This window comes from Anopheles merus, chromosome 3L, assembly GCF_017562075.2.
Source record: "Anopheles merus strain MAF chromosome 3L, AmerM5.1, whole genome shotgun sequence".
NCBI classification, from domain to species: Eukaryota; Metazoa; Arthropoda; class Insecta; order Diptera; family Culicidae; genus Anopheles; species Anopheles merus.
Window position 1 is genome coordinate 8,068,828 of NC_054085.1, and position 16,255 is coordinate 8,085,082.

The 16,255-nt window shown below is 44.5% G+C and overlaps 1 protein-coding gene across 2 annotated transcripts; it reads right to left on the reverse strand.

The window, feature by feature from the left end:
• Window positions 1-102: 102 nt before the first annotated feature.
• Window positions 103-15,688, reverse strand: LOC121598665 (proton-coupled amino acid transporter-like protein pathetic). 2 transcript variants are annotated; one of them, XM_041925829.1, is made up of 7 exons: window positions 15,224-15,688; window positions 5,931-6,032; window positions 4,955-5,186; window positions 2,356-2,477; window positions 1,354-1,680; window positions 1,069-1,281; window positions 103-979 (listed from the first exon to the last, which is right to left on the reverse strand). In XM_041925829.1, exons 2-7 carry the CDS (start codon window positions 6,005-6,007, stop codon window positions 547-549), a joined length of 1,404 nt encoding a protein of 467 aa, XP_041781763.1. In that variant the 5' UTR covers window positions 6,008-6,032; window positions 15,224-15,688; the 3' UTR covers window positions 103-546. The 2 variants fall into 2 exon arrangements, with proteins under 2 accessions (XP_041781763.1, XP_041781762.1); XM_041925828.1 differs by lacking the exon at window positions 15,224-15,688 and adding an exon at window positions 6,198-6,332.
• Window positions 15,689-16,255: the final 567 nt, after the last annotated feature.

The following is a 16,255-nucleotide window of genomic DNA, read 5'->3' on the forward strand; positions in this document are numbered from 1 at the left end:
AGGAACTCATGAACGACAGTTTATTGCGATATATATATATATAGGGACTTTTGTGAGATATTTTGAACAGTATTGGATCGGAGAAGGAGAGCGATTGTTAAATTAATGTGCTTGGTTTTTTTCATTTTATTAACAGATTTATTTCCACATAAAACAGCATTTATACTATGGCTAGTTGGTTATAGAGAAGAAGAAAAAAACATACGCTTCAATCATAAATAGAAATCAATGCCGCGCGTTGTTCGCATAGCACAAAACACTTCCTTGCGCCAATGAATGACCCAACAACGCCTGGTCACGCATGTCACACTTTTGTTCTTTCGGCGGTACTATCGGATCTGTATCTTAATTTAAGATACACACCACGATAAGTGTCACGATCGTAAAATAATAGCCTATTCTCTACGCTTGTGCCCCTTCACAGTGTGCCACGCGCACTGTGTGAGTACCGGTGTATACTGTTTTTGTCCCGCGGAAGGATTCCACTATTGCTAGTGTGCCCAGCAATTAGGGATGTTCCGTACTTGGCACCGGCTCGATCCACCATTATTCCGTGTGTCCTTCATCGTCGGTGTAGAGTGCAACGATGTCCTTAATACTGACGTACGCACCGGCCACGAGAGCAAAGATCGAGAACGCACCAAAGATCACGTTCTTGATGAGCACCCAGCGGAACTTGCCCAGCTCGTTCGGCCATAGGAACACGGTTTCGACGACACACGGCACAAACAGACCAAGGCTGGAGAAGAAGACCGCTCCGACCAGTCCGATGAAGGGTTCAAGTTCGGGCACCGCCAATCCAACGCCACCCATGATGATCATGATGCCGGAGCGCAGCGCAATCTGCGAGATCATGTGCTTGTTCTTTGGTATTTTGTCCTGAATCTTGCGCCACAGAATGTCCATCGGTACGTAGAACTGCAGGCCAAACGTGAACAGGATGGCTAGAGCGATGAGAATTTGTGCCGCCACTGCCAAGCTGGAACAAAAAAAAAAAAAAATAGGAAAAAATTGAATTATTGTTGCAAAAGATCCTTATAATGATGATGTACTGATCGCAATACTTACGAGTCTTCTAGTGGAAGATTGAGCGTAACGCTTCCCTTGGACTCATCTCCGAAACGCACATAACCGAAGAATCCAATCACGGCGTACAGCACAATTACGGTTCCCATGGCCGTATTCAGCACACCGGGGCAGCCCAGGAAGTGTTGCGGTTTGGACATCGAATTTTCCACCGGCATGACTACACCGATACCTTCCATCGCGAAAATGACCGTACTGTGGATTGAAACATTAAAAATGGGGAAATTAGAACAAGTTTCTTCAGGTCTCCAGATCACCTCATCATACCTGAAGAACAGTGGCAGTGTGCCAAATGAGGAGAACATTGGCTTATCGTCAAACTCCAGCGGGTCCTTGAAGATGTAGTACAGCGTAATGCCGAACGTGACCACGATGAACAGGTTGGCGAGGGCAGAGAACGGCACCAGATACTTCAGCTCGCGGATCTGGCCGATCAGCAGGATCGGTATCATCGTGAGCAGAATGTAGATCCGCACGCTCCAATCGTTTCCAGTTTCGTGGTTGATCACATCGTGGAAGGACGTCGCGATGAACACGATGTACACGCACCCGGCACTGAAGTACGTCGCCATCAGGGCATAGTCAACGAAGGCTCTGTCAATATGCAAATACGGCAGGAGAGTCTAATTAGTGGCCGCGAATGTTAGCGTATTAACATAAGCAAACATATCGCAAGATGTGTTAAAAGAGTTGTGATCGGCTGTGTTTTTTTCCGCACGATTGAGCACGGTAGTAGTAGATCGACCTTTTTTTGAGGGGCAAGGCATACGAATTTGGCGCACTGTCAACTACATCGCGATGCTGGTAATTTCATATTCCGACCTTGATACGACCCGAGGTACGGGGGTCTAGTTTTCTATGTCACCGGAGCGCCGGGCAAGTACAGCTGGCTGCTGAATTTGGGCAGGCGGTTTCTTGTTTGTCGGTCGACAGACGGACGGGAAGGTCTTACACGATGGATCATCTTCAGGTGAATGCCATCGGGTGTGTGTGTGTGTGTGTTTGTGCCGTGTAAAGATGCCCTGCACCGGCACTCACATTGTGCACTACTGTTAAACCGTGCAAACAAAACCGTGCGCAAGTGGGAAGCCGACGCAGGGTCGTGCTGTCATTCATATGCATATCGGTTGTGTAATTAATTAAAATGCTTATCATCACGTCGTCGCACCGATGGAACCCGATTGTTCTTCGTGCACTGAACGCGTGTACGGGCCGCGGAACGCGGGTTTGCGGCAACCATTGACCGTGCAAGAGGGAACGTATACTCACTTTGAAAAGCCGGCCAGAGGTCGAAGTTTTGCTGGTCCATACTGGAAGACACGCTCAGCTGTTTCGGCAAATCCCAGCACCGGTATCCTTGTCCGCTGGCAAACCATGTGGGATGTTTTTACCTGTCGTCCGGAAGATACATATGTGATAGGGAATTAGTAATCATTTCGAGATGCTCGACTGTCTCGAGGTTACGGGAAACCCGATGTCGTCGTCCCAGTGGTTCGGTGACACAGTGTATTTGCGTGCCCACGACTTTATGGTTCTACGAGCCGTATCGTTTCCGTACGGGGTTCTGTGTGTTTCCGGAAACAAGAGCTAACCCGATAGCACGTTTCAACCGAAGGTTACGGTATCTGTTTATAGGCTGTTTCGATTTTATTATCGTTGAAGCCTTTTATGAAGCTGAATTCTGACCCGATTCAGCGAAGTGTGGGTAGACGATCTTTTTACATTGACAAAAATCATGACAGCATGATCATTGCATGAGGTAACTAGAGTGAATGTTAATATGTAACCAGCTTTACAAGTACCACGGAGTCCTTGCTTCATAGGGACGTTTGGTATGGGAATTGATTTCTTCAGTCATCATTTTTGGAACAACCCTGGCTCTTACACGGACGGATGCGTTTGGATTTCTATGCGGAAAGTCCCCCCATAATGCCGGTTTGAATATTCTGGTATGATGACTACTGCCACTGGAATAAATCACAATGCTCTGCTGTGAGTGCTTTAAAATGAGTTAAAACAAAGGCGTTGGTTGTTTTTCCAAAGAAGACACAGAAGAAAATACCCCCTACTGATGTTGTTGTTGTTTACCAATGAGAGATATTTACGATATCAGCGTGCTAAAGCCAATAACAACATGGCGATGAAAGAGATAATAGAAATGACTAACGACTGCTGATTACAACCTGCTCGATCCTATGATTAGTGGACAGTGCGCGTGTGTTTAGTAGATGATCAATATTCGAAATTCAATAAAGATTAGTCGCATATTCTTCAATGGTTCTAAACTATCCTAAACAATCCTTCAAGTAGTAACGCGTGCTGCCGCCCTATAGGTAGCAGTAGTGGGGGTAGCGTTCCTAAAAAGAAACTACGAGACACCACCATGATAACTAATCGATTAATTTGCCGTGTGGGGAAGCAAAGAAAACATAAACAATACAATCTTTGCCCATCGTTGGCCACGAGTGGAACGATAAATAATGACATTATTAATTATGACACGGCGGTATCTCAATATTGTTCCACCGAGAGAGGCGGTGGTACGTACTTTCGTCACTGTAAACACTCACACACGTTGCGCCAGTGGGCATAAATCATGTGAATCGGAGGGGTAAATCATCCTATTGAGACGCCTATTACCCCGATAGCGAAGCGTTACCGTTTCCATCGTTCATTAACCTTATCGAAAGAGGCAGCGCGGTGGTGACATACCGTTGCGGGTGGTGCGCAACTGTCCCCACTGGCCAGAAGGACAAGCAACAAAACGTCATCGTTACTGGGTAGTGTATCGTTAATTGTTAGTGGCTTAGTAGCGGTAGTATAAATTATCACACCGTATATCGATCGCTTGATCCTCCAACGTTGCCGGCGCACGTTGCAACAACCGTTCGTCGCGGCATTAAAGGGTCGCTCTCGGGAATGGTGGAGGTTAGTGCACCGTCCGGTCAGCTGGAAGCGTTGAGCAGGTTTTGCTGTTTTAAGTGTACAGTTTTGCTTCCGCATTGAAACATCTTCGCAAGCGCGGTCTGGGCTGAATGTATGCGATCGGGTGTAAAAAGCGGTTTGTGGTGCTCGATCGAAGATCGAAGAACCGGCACCGTAAGGATTACCTTGAGAAAGGATACGGAGAACATGAAGGCGTACGCCGTGAAAGCATAAAATGCCGCCCGAGACCGTGCACTTGAACCCGTGGCGCTCGGTGCGAACCGAAAGCCAATGGAACTCTCGAGCTTCAAGGGTAACCGGATTACTGGTGCCTAGTGCGTGCGCATCGTTAGCTGTATTCGCGACCAGTGGGAAAGGTTGATGGCGCAAAAAGGCTGAAATGGCATGGACTTTACAGGGTTTTTGCGAGCGAGCTCAACACTAAAAGCAAATGTTATAAATAACGTAAAAAACATTTAAAAAACAAAAATATTCACTCGATTGATCAACATTCGGCAAACAATTAACAAAATTGAAATAAGATTTTAAGGATAGGAAGTTAAGAATATAAAATACACAAAAAATACCCTAAAACTGCCATTAAATGGTTCTTATTACTGTAGAACAATATTGAATGGGTGATTGTCTGGTGTAATTATGAATTTGCATCCATAACAGCCACGTGCCACAGTTGTGTCGTGCGCATAACACACATGACTCATCTGCCACCACCGTTTGTCTCATACACGATTGTATCGCGCCGCTGTTGTGAGTGACTGGCGAAAACAAATCCACCGACCACTGGCCACCAAAAATCAATCATTCTCATGCGATCTCATCTCCGGTTGTAGGGAGAAACGAAGCTGATTAACGACAATAGCTACTGCTGGGTATACAATGCAAAACAAAAAAAGAAACTACCGCCACACTCCAACACACTTACCAGTATATGCACGCAGTGTGTACAGATCAGCCCGATGATGACGGTACCGATCGCACCGAACAGTAGGCCGGCATTTTTGAACGCCACCGGCATGGCCAGAATGCCCGTGCCGAGCGAACTCTTCAGCAGGTGGATCAGCGAACCAGTCGTACTGTTCGGCTTGTCGATCTGTCGGTGCTCGAACGGGTTGTACTCGGCATCGGAGATGATTTGCGATTCGGCTAGTTTGGTTCTGAAGGGAGAAGATAGAATGAACGGAAGAGCAATAGAATTGATTAGAAACATGTTGAAGCGCAAGTAAAGCCAAGGGGGCCTGTCTCCCTGTAGCGCTATCTTGTATTGAAGGTGTATTAAAATTGACAGATTGCTTATCTTCATAACAACCCAGGGGTAGTTTACAGCGCACTGGTAAAACACCCAAGTGCTAAGGAAAGTGATCAATGCTACTGGGTCATAACAGTTTTAGTGTGCTCATCGTTATTGATGGCGCAAAAGACGGCCGTCAAATTGAGTCTGACCCGTTTATGGTTTAATTGATCGATGCCGTAGACAACCCGATTTATGGCCAATAATGTGTCAATCGATACAGGTAATAAATTGTGGAATACACTAAAAAGCATTAAATTGAAGTAATTTTTAAGAATTAGGCGACTCCTTTCAATACTTCAGAGTTCTATAGATCTGGCAGGATTTAGTTAACAATTTCCCAATCGCGATCACATGTTTCATTGCGCACAAGAGTTGTCAACAACTGCTACTAGTTTTCTATTTCACCTGAGTGACTATGCACATATTGATAGATTATGAAGGTGAAAGAGGTGAGGTGAAAGGTGTGAGAGTTGTTGCAAAACATTTCGCAAGCAATGAAATAAGATTTTCAAACAAGAAAGTGTCTTGGTAACTCCTGTATAGATCTTTAAGGAAATGAAATCTTCTTATGTGTTATACCACGCACAGGCTGTAATTTAATACTTACGTAGAATTAAAGTCACCAACACTGTATCCCGGTGCGGATGGTGCCGACGGGTCATCTTTTACTTTTTCCTCACCCATGATGTTCTCCGTTCAATATTTCGTACTGCCAACAAAAATATACACACACGTTACGTTAATTTTGTACTGTACTAGAAAAGAAACACTAAACTACTTCAAGCTGCCAATATGCCAAACGCAAACGATCACGATCACAGGTCACTAGAATGGTTGTTTTTCTAGTAACCGCCAACTCCTGCAGCTTACTAACCTAAGCACCAAAGCTACCAAAACCGCAAAACCCACGATCTCTTGCCCGCAGTACACGTTGTGCAGTGTATCGAGCTCTAGTGTGCCGTAGTGCACCGGTGAAGCGATCGTTCGCGACTGTGCCCGATTTATCGCCCAGGAGCGTATCAAATAGCTGATAGTAATTGCAAACCAATTGGACAATAAGCACCATCGACGGGTGCGTTATCTCTTTGCCGATATGTCACGCTGACGGATTGGGTAGTACCAGTGGCGGGTCTAGCCTCTCCGAGGCCCTAGGCGTTATGGTAGACGGGCCCCTTTACCAAATCCATCGAGGGGGGGGGGGGGGGGGGTTGTTAAATGGTGTACGAATCATGCACTGCAAATTTTCTAAGTTTGCTGCAGTAACATTTTTTACTGAAAGTTATTGAGTAATACATGGGTTTGTCGTTTCACTGAATATTTGTAAAACAAATTACTGAAAATGCATTTATTTATTCTGTCAAAACGACATGTAAGTCAGTTTGAGCCTCAAAAGAAAATATAATGCGATGCCCGCTTGCTCGTGATGAACAAAAATTTGATTTGGGTAAGCGGTTACTTACAGACACCCCAATAAAATTTTAGGTGCATATTCGGCTTGCGGAATTAACGTTTTGGTTGAGAAAAATCTTCACACCACTTTGCTGTTCTCGCTGAAATTTCATGATTACCGTGAGTGCATACCAAATCAACAAACTTGTTTCGACAAAATACAGTTCACATCTGTATAAAACTTTATGAAACAGAAATGAATATGAGCAGAATGGACTGCCATCCTGCGCATCAATAAAAACCCCAATTTCTATACTTTTTTTCGCCAATTTTTAATCGATATCAATGACTAAACAATCAGTAATATCAGAAAGGCTTTGTGGTATGTTCAAATTTTGGGTACTGTGGATACTGTTTCGAAGCGGACTTTCGACACTTGATCGTCTAGGCGATCATATAAACCTTTAGGACGTTGGAGTTTAGAGGGCTTACCTTGGGTAGGAGGACATAAGTAAACTCCTTAAATGAGAAGTCGATAGATGATGGATGGGCTTAGTCCTATCCTGACAATCCGAACAAATCTGACCTGCCATGATCGGAGTTGGTTTTATTTATACTCAAAAGAAGTTAAAGGTCGGAAAGTTATCGTTTTCGCTGAGCTAGTTACGTTTGTCTTTTATTGACAAGAACGATGGTTCTAAACGATATTTTCTTTCCTACTTTACAGTTTCCAGCTCGTGTTTCATAGTACGGACGATTTGATTTAAAATGGTGATCGTGAGCATAACATGAAAACAAAATTTTGCTTTTACGTTGGTGTTTACCTTTACAATGAATACTGAAGTACCGTCTTGCTTCGAATTACGGCCACTTCATTTTCAATCGGTCAGAGCGATAACTTCTTGCACGCGGGAAAACAATATTTTCATTCGAAAGTAACTGGAAATACCCTGTATTGCAGTATGTTTGTCTAAATTGATCCGCGGACCTCAGGTTGGAGGACACTGCTTTAGATAAGCTGATTTCTAAATGATCGAGCGTTGAGGGCCAGGAGAATGCTTTTTTTTACACATACTTTATTATATTATTACAGTTAATACACAAAATAACTGGTTTATGATATTAAATAATGCGATTGGTTATATTGTTGTTTTTCTTAAATTATTATATCATCCAAGCAAGTTTCAAATTCGTTTTATTAACTTACAATTACTAAAATTGATTGTAAAGATTTTTCAGCCAGGTCAGACAAAATGATAGCGCATTTCCTTAAAAAATACTCCTAGAAAATCGTTGCATCCTTAAATAGCAATAGTGTGTAATCATTGTTCTCGTAAAATCAACAGTCAGGTTTTTATGGAATTATTCGTTTCTATTTTCTAATTTCTCCTCAAATTTGACCATATTGATTGGTCCGACAATCCATGTTATGGTGATCAAATTTGGAAGAGTTCAACGATATGAATTGTCATATTAAAATATGTTCAGTTAATTTTTAATGAATAGGATCTTCCTATCTTTCAAAATCGCGCCAATATTTTCAGACCTGAGCTGACTGCATATTGTGGCGGGCCGAACTTTGCCGACCGCTGCCGACAGCTTAATTAATTCAAATTTTACGCGATCATTCATATCGATATTTCCTTTCCGTCGACCCTTCCAAATTTGACCCAAACCCTTCAACAGTTTGCCTTTCTACCATCACTTCGTCCAGTCCACAATTTTGACTAAGGCCCCAAAGGTTAGCCGGGGCACGAGTTCTTAGTTTTTGCGAGATAACATAGACACAAGCCAAATAAAAAAGCGCACACATCGACATCGGAATCGATTCTTGAATGAAACATCAACAGATAAAAAGAGCGTGCTTGGTGTCAGCCAATTTTTCTTGCTAATTTCTACGGCTACGAACCGTTGTGTTGAGATCGGTTTCGGAGCCTTTTAATGTCGTATGTGCATGCAGTTTGCGTGAGGCAGCTGTTGTAACGGATTTTCGCTTTACCCAACTCGTGCGTAGCGTTCAATGCATTCGATCCAACGCTTTGGGCCAACGATGATGAAATGATGATATTGTTTTGAGCTGTGGGCATGTATCGCAACGTTCTGCGCTTCCAACTAAAGTAAAAATATTGCATATGTTAAAAAGGCAAATGTTTTCTGCTTCTGATAGTACAATGCTTCTGATTAATAAAATAAATATGCTTCTGATAGGTCTGGTAGTAATAGTAAATCTGATTGTAAACATAACACCCGGAGGGAAAATGGGGGTATATTGGGTTGACAACACCAAATGGAAGGGGCCCCTCAATCGACGGGATCATCAACGGGGCCCCCAAATGGCCGAGGCAATGGAGATTGTTCTTCATATTATGGCTGTATATGGCTGTATGTAGATGCAGCTGTAACGGTTTTTGGTCTTGTTGTATTCGCAAAAATTGAAATAGTCGATAAAAACCATATACAGGCGGTCCCCGAGATACACGGTTAATGGGAACCGAAAACGGCCGCAAAAAACCGCGTATCTCGAATTTCCACGTAAGTCGAATCTCGTGATTTCTAGCCAAAATATCACTAATTTTCGTGTTAATTTGCAACTAGGGGGTGGTTTTAGCCACTTAATCAATTATTTGATATGATTCTGAATGAAATAACAGTTTCAAACCTTTTGAAATAGTTTTTAACATCCGATCAAAACAGAAATTATTTGGCATTTTACAATAGATGTGTAAAATCAGTACAATTTGCTCAAAGAACTGTCAAATTTAAGAAAACGGGGAACCTCTGAATCCGCGTATAAGAGGTACCGTGTATCTCGGGGACCGGCTGTATAAATGAACATGGTCCATAGGTTCCTTGAGTATTTTTATACCCTTCCCCCCTTCCTTCTAACTGAAACCTTTCCCATTTCCCCTTCTCTTCGGTCCACAAACTTGATGTGTTCGATTAGGATCAGAATGAAAATTTTAGTTTTTGCATTAAAAGACACACACAATCCACTATACCAGGCCAGGAATGTGAATACCATTTTTCGTGTGAAACAGCTGTCTGCTTTCGGCACACAATCGCAAAGCGGTAGCAGGGGCCCCGTATACAAGAACAGGACAGTTCATCCCAGCCAAGAGCCACACAATGACATCGATTTAACCATTTCTCGAAAGAAACCTCAACCCACTGAAGCACTGTAGACCAAACGACTTTAATAGGCTTTTTAAAGCGACGCGAGCTTGGTGTCAATTTTTCCTGCTAATTTCTCCGGCCGGTGTATTGAAATTTTGTGTAGGGGCCTTTAAATTTTTGTTTGGGTGTGTTGTATGCTTGTGTTGTGTAACGGGTTTTCGGTGGTAGTTAAGCGCAGCGTTCTGTGCATTCCATTTTAGCAGCAAGTTGCTCTGCGTGGTTTTGGGTTTGGGTGTCTCGTGCACAGGCCACCCACACCAGCAAAAATTGACGGTTTCTCGCTCTGCCCAATACTTTGCGCCAACGATGATGAGGTATTGATTAGAGCTGTGCGCGCGTGTCGCAGCGTTCTTCGCTTGCGACTTTGGTGCAAGTATCGGCAGATTTCTTAGAACATTAAATGTGCTGCTTTGAGTAGTATGGGGCCCCGGTTTTCTGCAGTTCGGGGCCCTCGACAAAATATGGTGAGTGAAGCGATGGGAAAAATGAATTAATTAAAAATAAGTCTTTTTGAAATAGATGGTAAAAGTCCCATCCAGGGGGGGGGGGGGGGGGTAGATTCGATACGAAGTCGAACATCCACAATGACGGGGCCCCCTAGATCGCCGGGGCCCCTGGCGGCCGCCCAGTCCGCCCACCGTTTAACGCGCCACTGGGTAGTACCTACACTCCACCGTCAACCGAATCTGATGGCATACTCCTCCCGGTCTTTCCCGCTCTCTACTAAATACGACTACGTCACATACGTCTTTTTGATCGTCTGGTATGGTTGCGACGGTGGTTGAAGTTTATTGTCTGTTGTTTCTTGTTTGTTTTTTATTATTCGCAACAATTTAACTCTTCTCTTTTTTCATCCAGTGTGCCACTTGTTAACGAACGCGGGGGAGGATTCTTCAGCCACAGGGCACAGGGGTTATTGCTGTACTTTGGAGCAGTTCGAGTGGGACTTGCCAAGCCACTCGACACCGAGAGTGACAACAACAAAGGGTAATATTGAGTGATTGTACATAATTGGGGCACTGTTGGTTCTCATTAATTTACGTATTACTGATTTACATGTTAAAACAAACCACTAGTTAGGAATCTTTAGGACAAAATAGGGCAACTGCTGTTTGAAAGCTGCAAAATATCTTTTATCTCACACGAGGAAATGTGTCACAGGCATGTGGATTTTCGCCTCAAGTGGTGTCTACATTTTCCAGCGTTCCAGCCCGAGATTAGCTATACCCTGTTCTGTAACAGGGTAGGGGGAAACCATTGACGTGCATCTGTTTCCACTTCAAGTGCAAAACCCCCTGCAGTGATCCATCCAGCTGAATGTCTCGCCAGTACCAGTACTAGTGCAACGGTTTATTTGGGAGGGGAGGGCTTGTTAATAACCTTCTGTTATTTGGGTTTGATACAGTAACCGGCAAGGGAACGAGTCGATGTGGAAAGCTGTTCAAACAGTCGATCAAAACTGCTCACAGCCATTCTGGTGGCTGGGTGATTGAATTTATCGTACGGAAAGGTGCATGTAAAATTGAGAGAGAATTTGAAAACGTATTCTAATGGGCAACATAAAATGAGGTGCTTCATTTATGTAACCTTAGCTCTATGTTCCGAGGCTAAGCGAGATTAGATCCGTATTTTTAAATACATCATGAATCAATCTTGTTCAATTTCAGCACAGTGCCGATAACGCAGGCGGTACTACTGTTCTGTGATTAATTAGTGTAATAGTAGCGCGCATTGTTTGAATGAACGGTTGATATTCTCTCTGGTAGGTCCAATACCATCCGTATACTTTCGATCTTGATCATCGTGGGTAGGGCGCGTAGGGACGACTCATACACTCGGTTAAGCGTGTGTGAAGCAATTGAGGCGACCCTCTTTACGGTCTCTCCCTCCTTAAAAAGCTCTAACAACAACTGATAAGATAGCCGTGGGACGATTACAAACGGGCTGTGGGATGCGATACGATGCGCCCCATGCGGTTGCGTAGGTGAGTAAAACAATTGACCACTTTACGAGCGTCTTATTGTTGCTAAAGCGGCTGCTGATTTGCTACCTGGCCATTTGAGTCCGATAGATCCCTCTGCTCTATCTGCTCGAACCTATCTTATCGAGGAAATTCCAGCCCGGCAAGTCACGGGACTGGCGTTCATTACACACAGCCACCGGGGTGTAGAAGAGACACCTGACGGCAGATTGCGGCCAAATCGCGTGCCCATAAATTTGTCAAATGTCTTCCGCTGTTTACGCGATTCATCTTCGGACCTGATCGATGATGGAGGTTGTGAATGGTGGCATCGTCGTCGGGTTGTCTTGCTCGGGTAGGTTTCGACGAACTGTACTGATACTAACTTTACTGAGTGGGTTGTGTGAGCGATCAGGGGTAGCTTTTCGGTTTTAGTTTGTGATAACAGACCGGTCAACTGGCAGCATATGTTTTTTTCCTCACTGCTGCTCTACGGTATGCTGAGAATTAAGTAATAGATGAAGGCTTGTTCCAGGGTGTAGCCACCGCTGGGTTTAGTGATAAGTGAAATGAGAGCATAGATACGATCGATGGCAAGATTAGATGACCTTCACATGGTTGAATCCCATGGTGCTCGGTTCGGTTGATGCGGCGTTTGTGTGACCTCACGACGTCACAGCCACGCCAGGGAGATATATTATCCTTCACTGTACAGATCATGATCTATCTCAATTGAAGGAACCGGTCAAAACCAGTTTTCTCCGTCCGTCCTGTACGCAGCCAAACACACGCTGAAGGACGTGTCAAATCAGGTTTTTCACCAATCATTACCGCAATAGAGGCGGTGTGAGAAGGTTACCTGTACCCAAGGGAACGGACCGGTAGGTAGGGTAAGTCGACCAATCCTTGGCCTTACCCCGAGGGGAGGAGGTTAGAAATGATAGGTTAGCGAGACAATGACCCTCCTGCCGAATTCCCTCTTCATTGGGCTCATTGATTTGGTGGGTCCAATGCAATCGACATGAATCCAAAAAGATCCAGCGACCGGCGAGGCACCAACGTACGGAGGCTCGTCCAATGCTCTTCCTTTCTCTGTTGCGCCCTTGCGCAGACCTGATTGACAGCTGATGACAATGAGGAAGTTTTCTTCCACACTGTGAACAGGCCTACAATGAAATGAAGAGAGAAAAAAAACTGCACAACATGATGGAAGAATAATGATGATTTAATGCTACTTTGCGAGGCTGCACCGGCGATCGCTGCTTTCCGCTTTCGCGATCGATCAATGGGGTGGTAGGGAACCAGTTTTCGGGGACTCGAGCGCCGTCCACTTCTTTAGTAACGTTGTACATAATTTCCGTACCTTTTGCAAATCTGCAGAATGGGTGATTGTTTTATTTTACTTTTTTTTGCACTGGTTTCATTCTTCCATTCCACCGATTTTAATTTACTCCTTTTTCGGTGAGTGTGGTTACTATTAGGAAAGGGGTGCCCCAGTGTGTGCACCAGAGTTACAGGGGCTTGCCCGCCGGTTGTATTGTCGCCTCACTTCGTATCAGTAGTGAGTGGCCAATGTCAGCGCCATCAGTTGGCGAAACAACAACAAAAAAAAAGAAAGAAATACAACAAAATTCACGAACCCCTCCAGCTATTCGTCATTGTGGTTTTGTCCGCTTGGGGGACACTTTTCCTTCATTTTCGGAAGGAGTGTTGGACAAGAGGGGAGGGAAGAAGGAAAATTGCCGAGAGTCATTTCAGCAGTGGACTTCGGTTAAACCTTCTTTCGGCATTTCATTTAACATGTCTATTAAGGATGATATGGAAAGGCTTCTTTTCCGCGGCGATCACTTTTGCGCCGAACGGGCGTGGTGTTGGCCACTATGCGGGGGTCAATTAGCTCCCGGTTGCAATGTCCTCGGAATGGGGGCTAGGTGCTGGACTGGTTTTGCACTTTTTGCGCGCTGGGAGTGTGTATGTGTGTGTACGAGTAAATGAGCAGATGGTTGTTTCGGTGGGACTGTCATTGAAATTAGCATACGACTTAGGACGGATCTTTAATTAAAATGCCCTTTATGCTTATTACCAATTATTTATTCCTCAATACTGAAATACTAAACCCATTTCTGTTGAATCTTGCCACAGTTTTTTTTTTGTTCCACTTAAACCATCAACAAGACCTCGATAAATTAATTCCATACCAATGCTTAAACACCCAAGCCTCCAAGAGAGCGCTTCGTATGTTGCATTTCACATGAATGTAAAACATAAGCAAAGTGTTTGCAGCGCCCAACTGTCTACCAAGAAATCTCTGCACTTAGTTGCATCATGCCTCGGTTCGCTCCACCACTGCCACCGATCGCTCCACAAATCCTAAGTATGTCACTGTCAAATATGCACTTTTCGCACGGCACAGGAAAGGAAATGCTACTCTGCGCGCGGGCTACTTGATTCATATGCTTAAACCGTTTAAGCGCACCATGTGGTCTTGTAAAGCAGTCCGTTGCTGCAGACCCGCAAAGAGGAGGGGGAAACGAAGTAGCATTAGATCGACACGATCGGAAGACCTTTAACGATCAGTAGCATAGATTGCTATATCTCTCTAAAAAATTGAAGCTTATCCTTCAATCATAAATATAACTAATTATCAAAATTGCAATCTTTGGAGTACATTTCCAAAATTCAATAAATGCCTGCTCGTGATGGAGGGTGCTACAATTTTTGCAAGGCAAACTACAACCCCGATAGCGGCTAATGGGTGTGTGCTGTTGGCAAACAGGCGTGTCACGCAACCGTGTAGGTTTACGCCTGCACGCTTCTCTGCACTGATAACGCACAATCAAACACAGCGTACTACACAGATCAATCAGAGTAGAACCATGAGCATAGAACGATACTTTTTTGGGAGAAAAGTTCATGAAACCCATAAATGGTACAGTTTTTGATTTAATACACACACAGGGTTACACTTTAGTGAGAAAGGATAGTACGGAATATCTGTCACCTGATCCAAACGCCGCACTAGACAAACTGACGCACACCAGACCAGTTGAACTTGACATTCTCGTCCACCAATGTCCGCGAATTAGACAAGTCAATGTGAGAGAAAGAGCGAGAGAGGTAGAGCAAACAAAAAAGAAACGGTTTTAAAATGCAGTTTGCATGCTGCTGTGGTGCTTATCGTGCTGCAAAAGCGTCCCCACGTGCAGGCGATTAGGTACGATCGATTAGGCGAAGGGAACATTATAATTTGTACACAATTTTCACAATCGAGGCTTGGGATAAAAGGGCTTTGGGTGAAGTCATTACGTATTTCGCGTTCAGCATATTTGGCACATGAGAAGTTGTTTATTTTAACCACTATAAGTCTCTTTACTTACCCGACAGAAGAAGTTGTTAGCATATAATTAACTTAACCTTAAAGCCTATTGTGTGTAATATTTTGTGGACGATAAAGTTCACAGTAGCTTTCTATAAATCAGTCCTTTGAAATCACAGTTTTCCGGTCAGATGGATCTGACACCATAGATTCACTAAAATTGCACTTACACTAATAGGTTTTGCCTGTTCGCAAAACACCTCGTACCAACAGATCACAGCTCAACTTGTCATCAAATGCGCGTGTGTGCGCACCTATCGCACACCCAGCCCAGCGCGATCGGGGGTAATTGTTAGCCTTTATCAATGGAGCAAGTTCTTGCGCTTGCTTGATCACACAAGAAGGCCCTGCGGTAGCCCTGCGACCCTGCGAGATGGAGCGTGATGGCGAAGTGGCAACCGAAACACCGAAGTTGCCGAGGTACGAAACCGAAAGTGCGTGCGTATCGCTGTTCGGTTGGCCGCGAACTGGCCGCCCGGTTCGAGGGGGTTCGCTTAAATGTTCTGATCACCGACCCAAGCGACGGGCGTAGCGAAAGCCGACTGCAGTGGTGCGTATTTTTTTTATCGTTCGTTCAACGTTGCCACCACCACTTCTTGCACCAGCTGATGATCATCCGCCGATCGTGTTTTGTTGCAGGAAGTGTCCAGATGAGGTCGAACGTGACGATATCGTGAGGCGTGTGTAGGAGTCACGAGTCAATGCGCAAAATATGTTTGCGGAGACTTTTTAAAAGTCATGGACCTCGAGGCGAGACGAGCGAGCGGTATATCAGCATGGATTTCAGTCGAGGCAGATGACACCGGTTGTCCTTAGATGCTGTTGCTGATGCTGCTGCTGCTGCTACTGTCGAAAGTCCGACAATGACCTACCGAGGTGGCGGAAGTGGCTTGCTGGAAATACTTTTCGCACTATCGTTACCGCGAACTTTTTGAACGATGCGTTCGGTCGGTTGGCGGCACGTGAGTCGAATGTAAACATTGCTTAAGAAGGTACGGAAATGGATTAGTGTACCGGGTGGAGGAGCGTGCGA

What these genes read in the sequence shown, in the direction of transcription:
- LOC121598665 (XM_041925829.1), bottom strand. Translation starts at nt 6,007, where the DNA reads ATGGGTGAGGAAAAAGTAAAAGATGACCCGTCGGCACCATCCGCACCG. An exon ending in GTTGGTGACTTTAATTCTAC is followed by an intron (nt 5,187 to 5,930) that starts GTAAGTATTAAA and finishes TTCTCCCTTCAG; the next exon opens with AACCAAACTAGCCGAATCGC. An exon ending in AATCTTCCACTAGAAGACTC is followed by an intron (nt 980 to 1,068) that starts GTAAGTATTGCG and finishes TTTTTGTTCCAG; the next exon opens with CTTGGCAGTGGCGGCACAAA.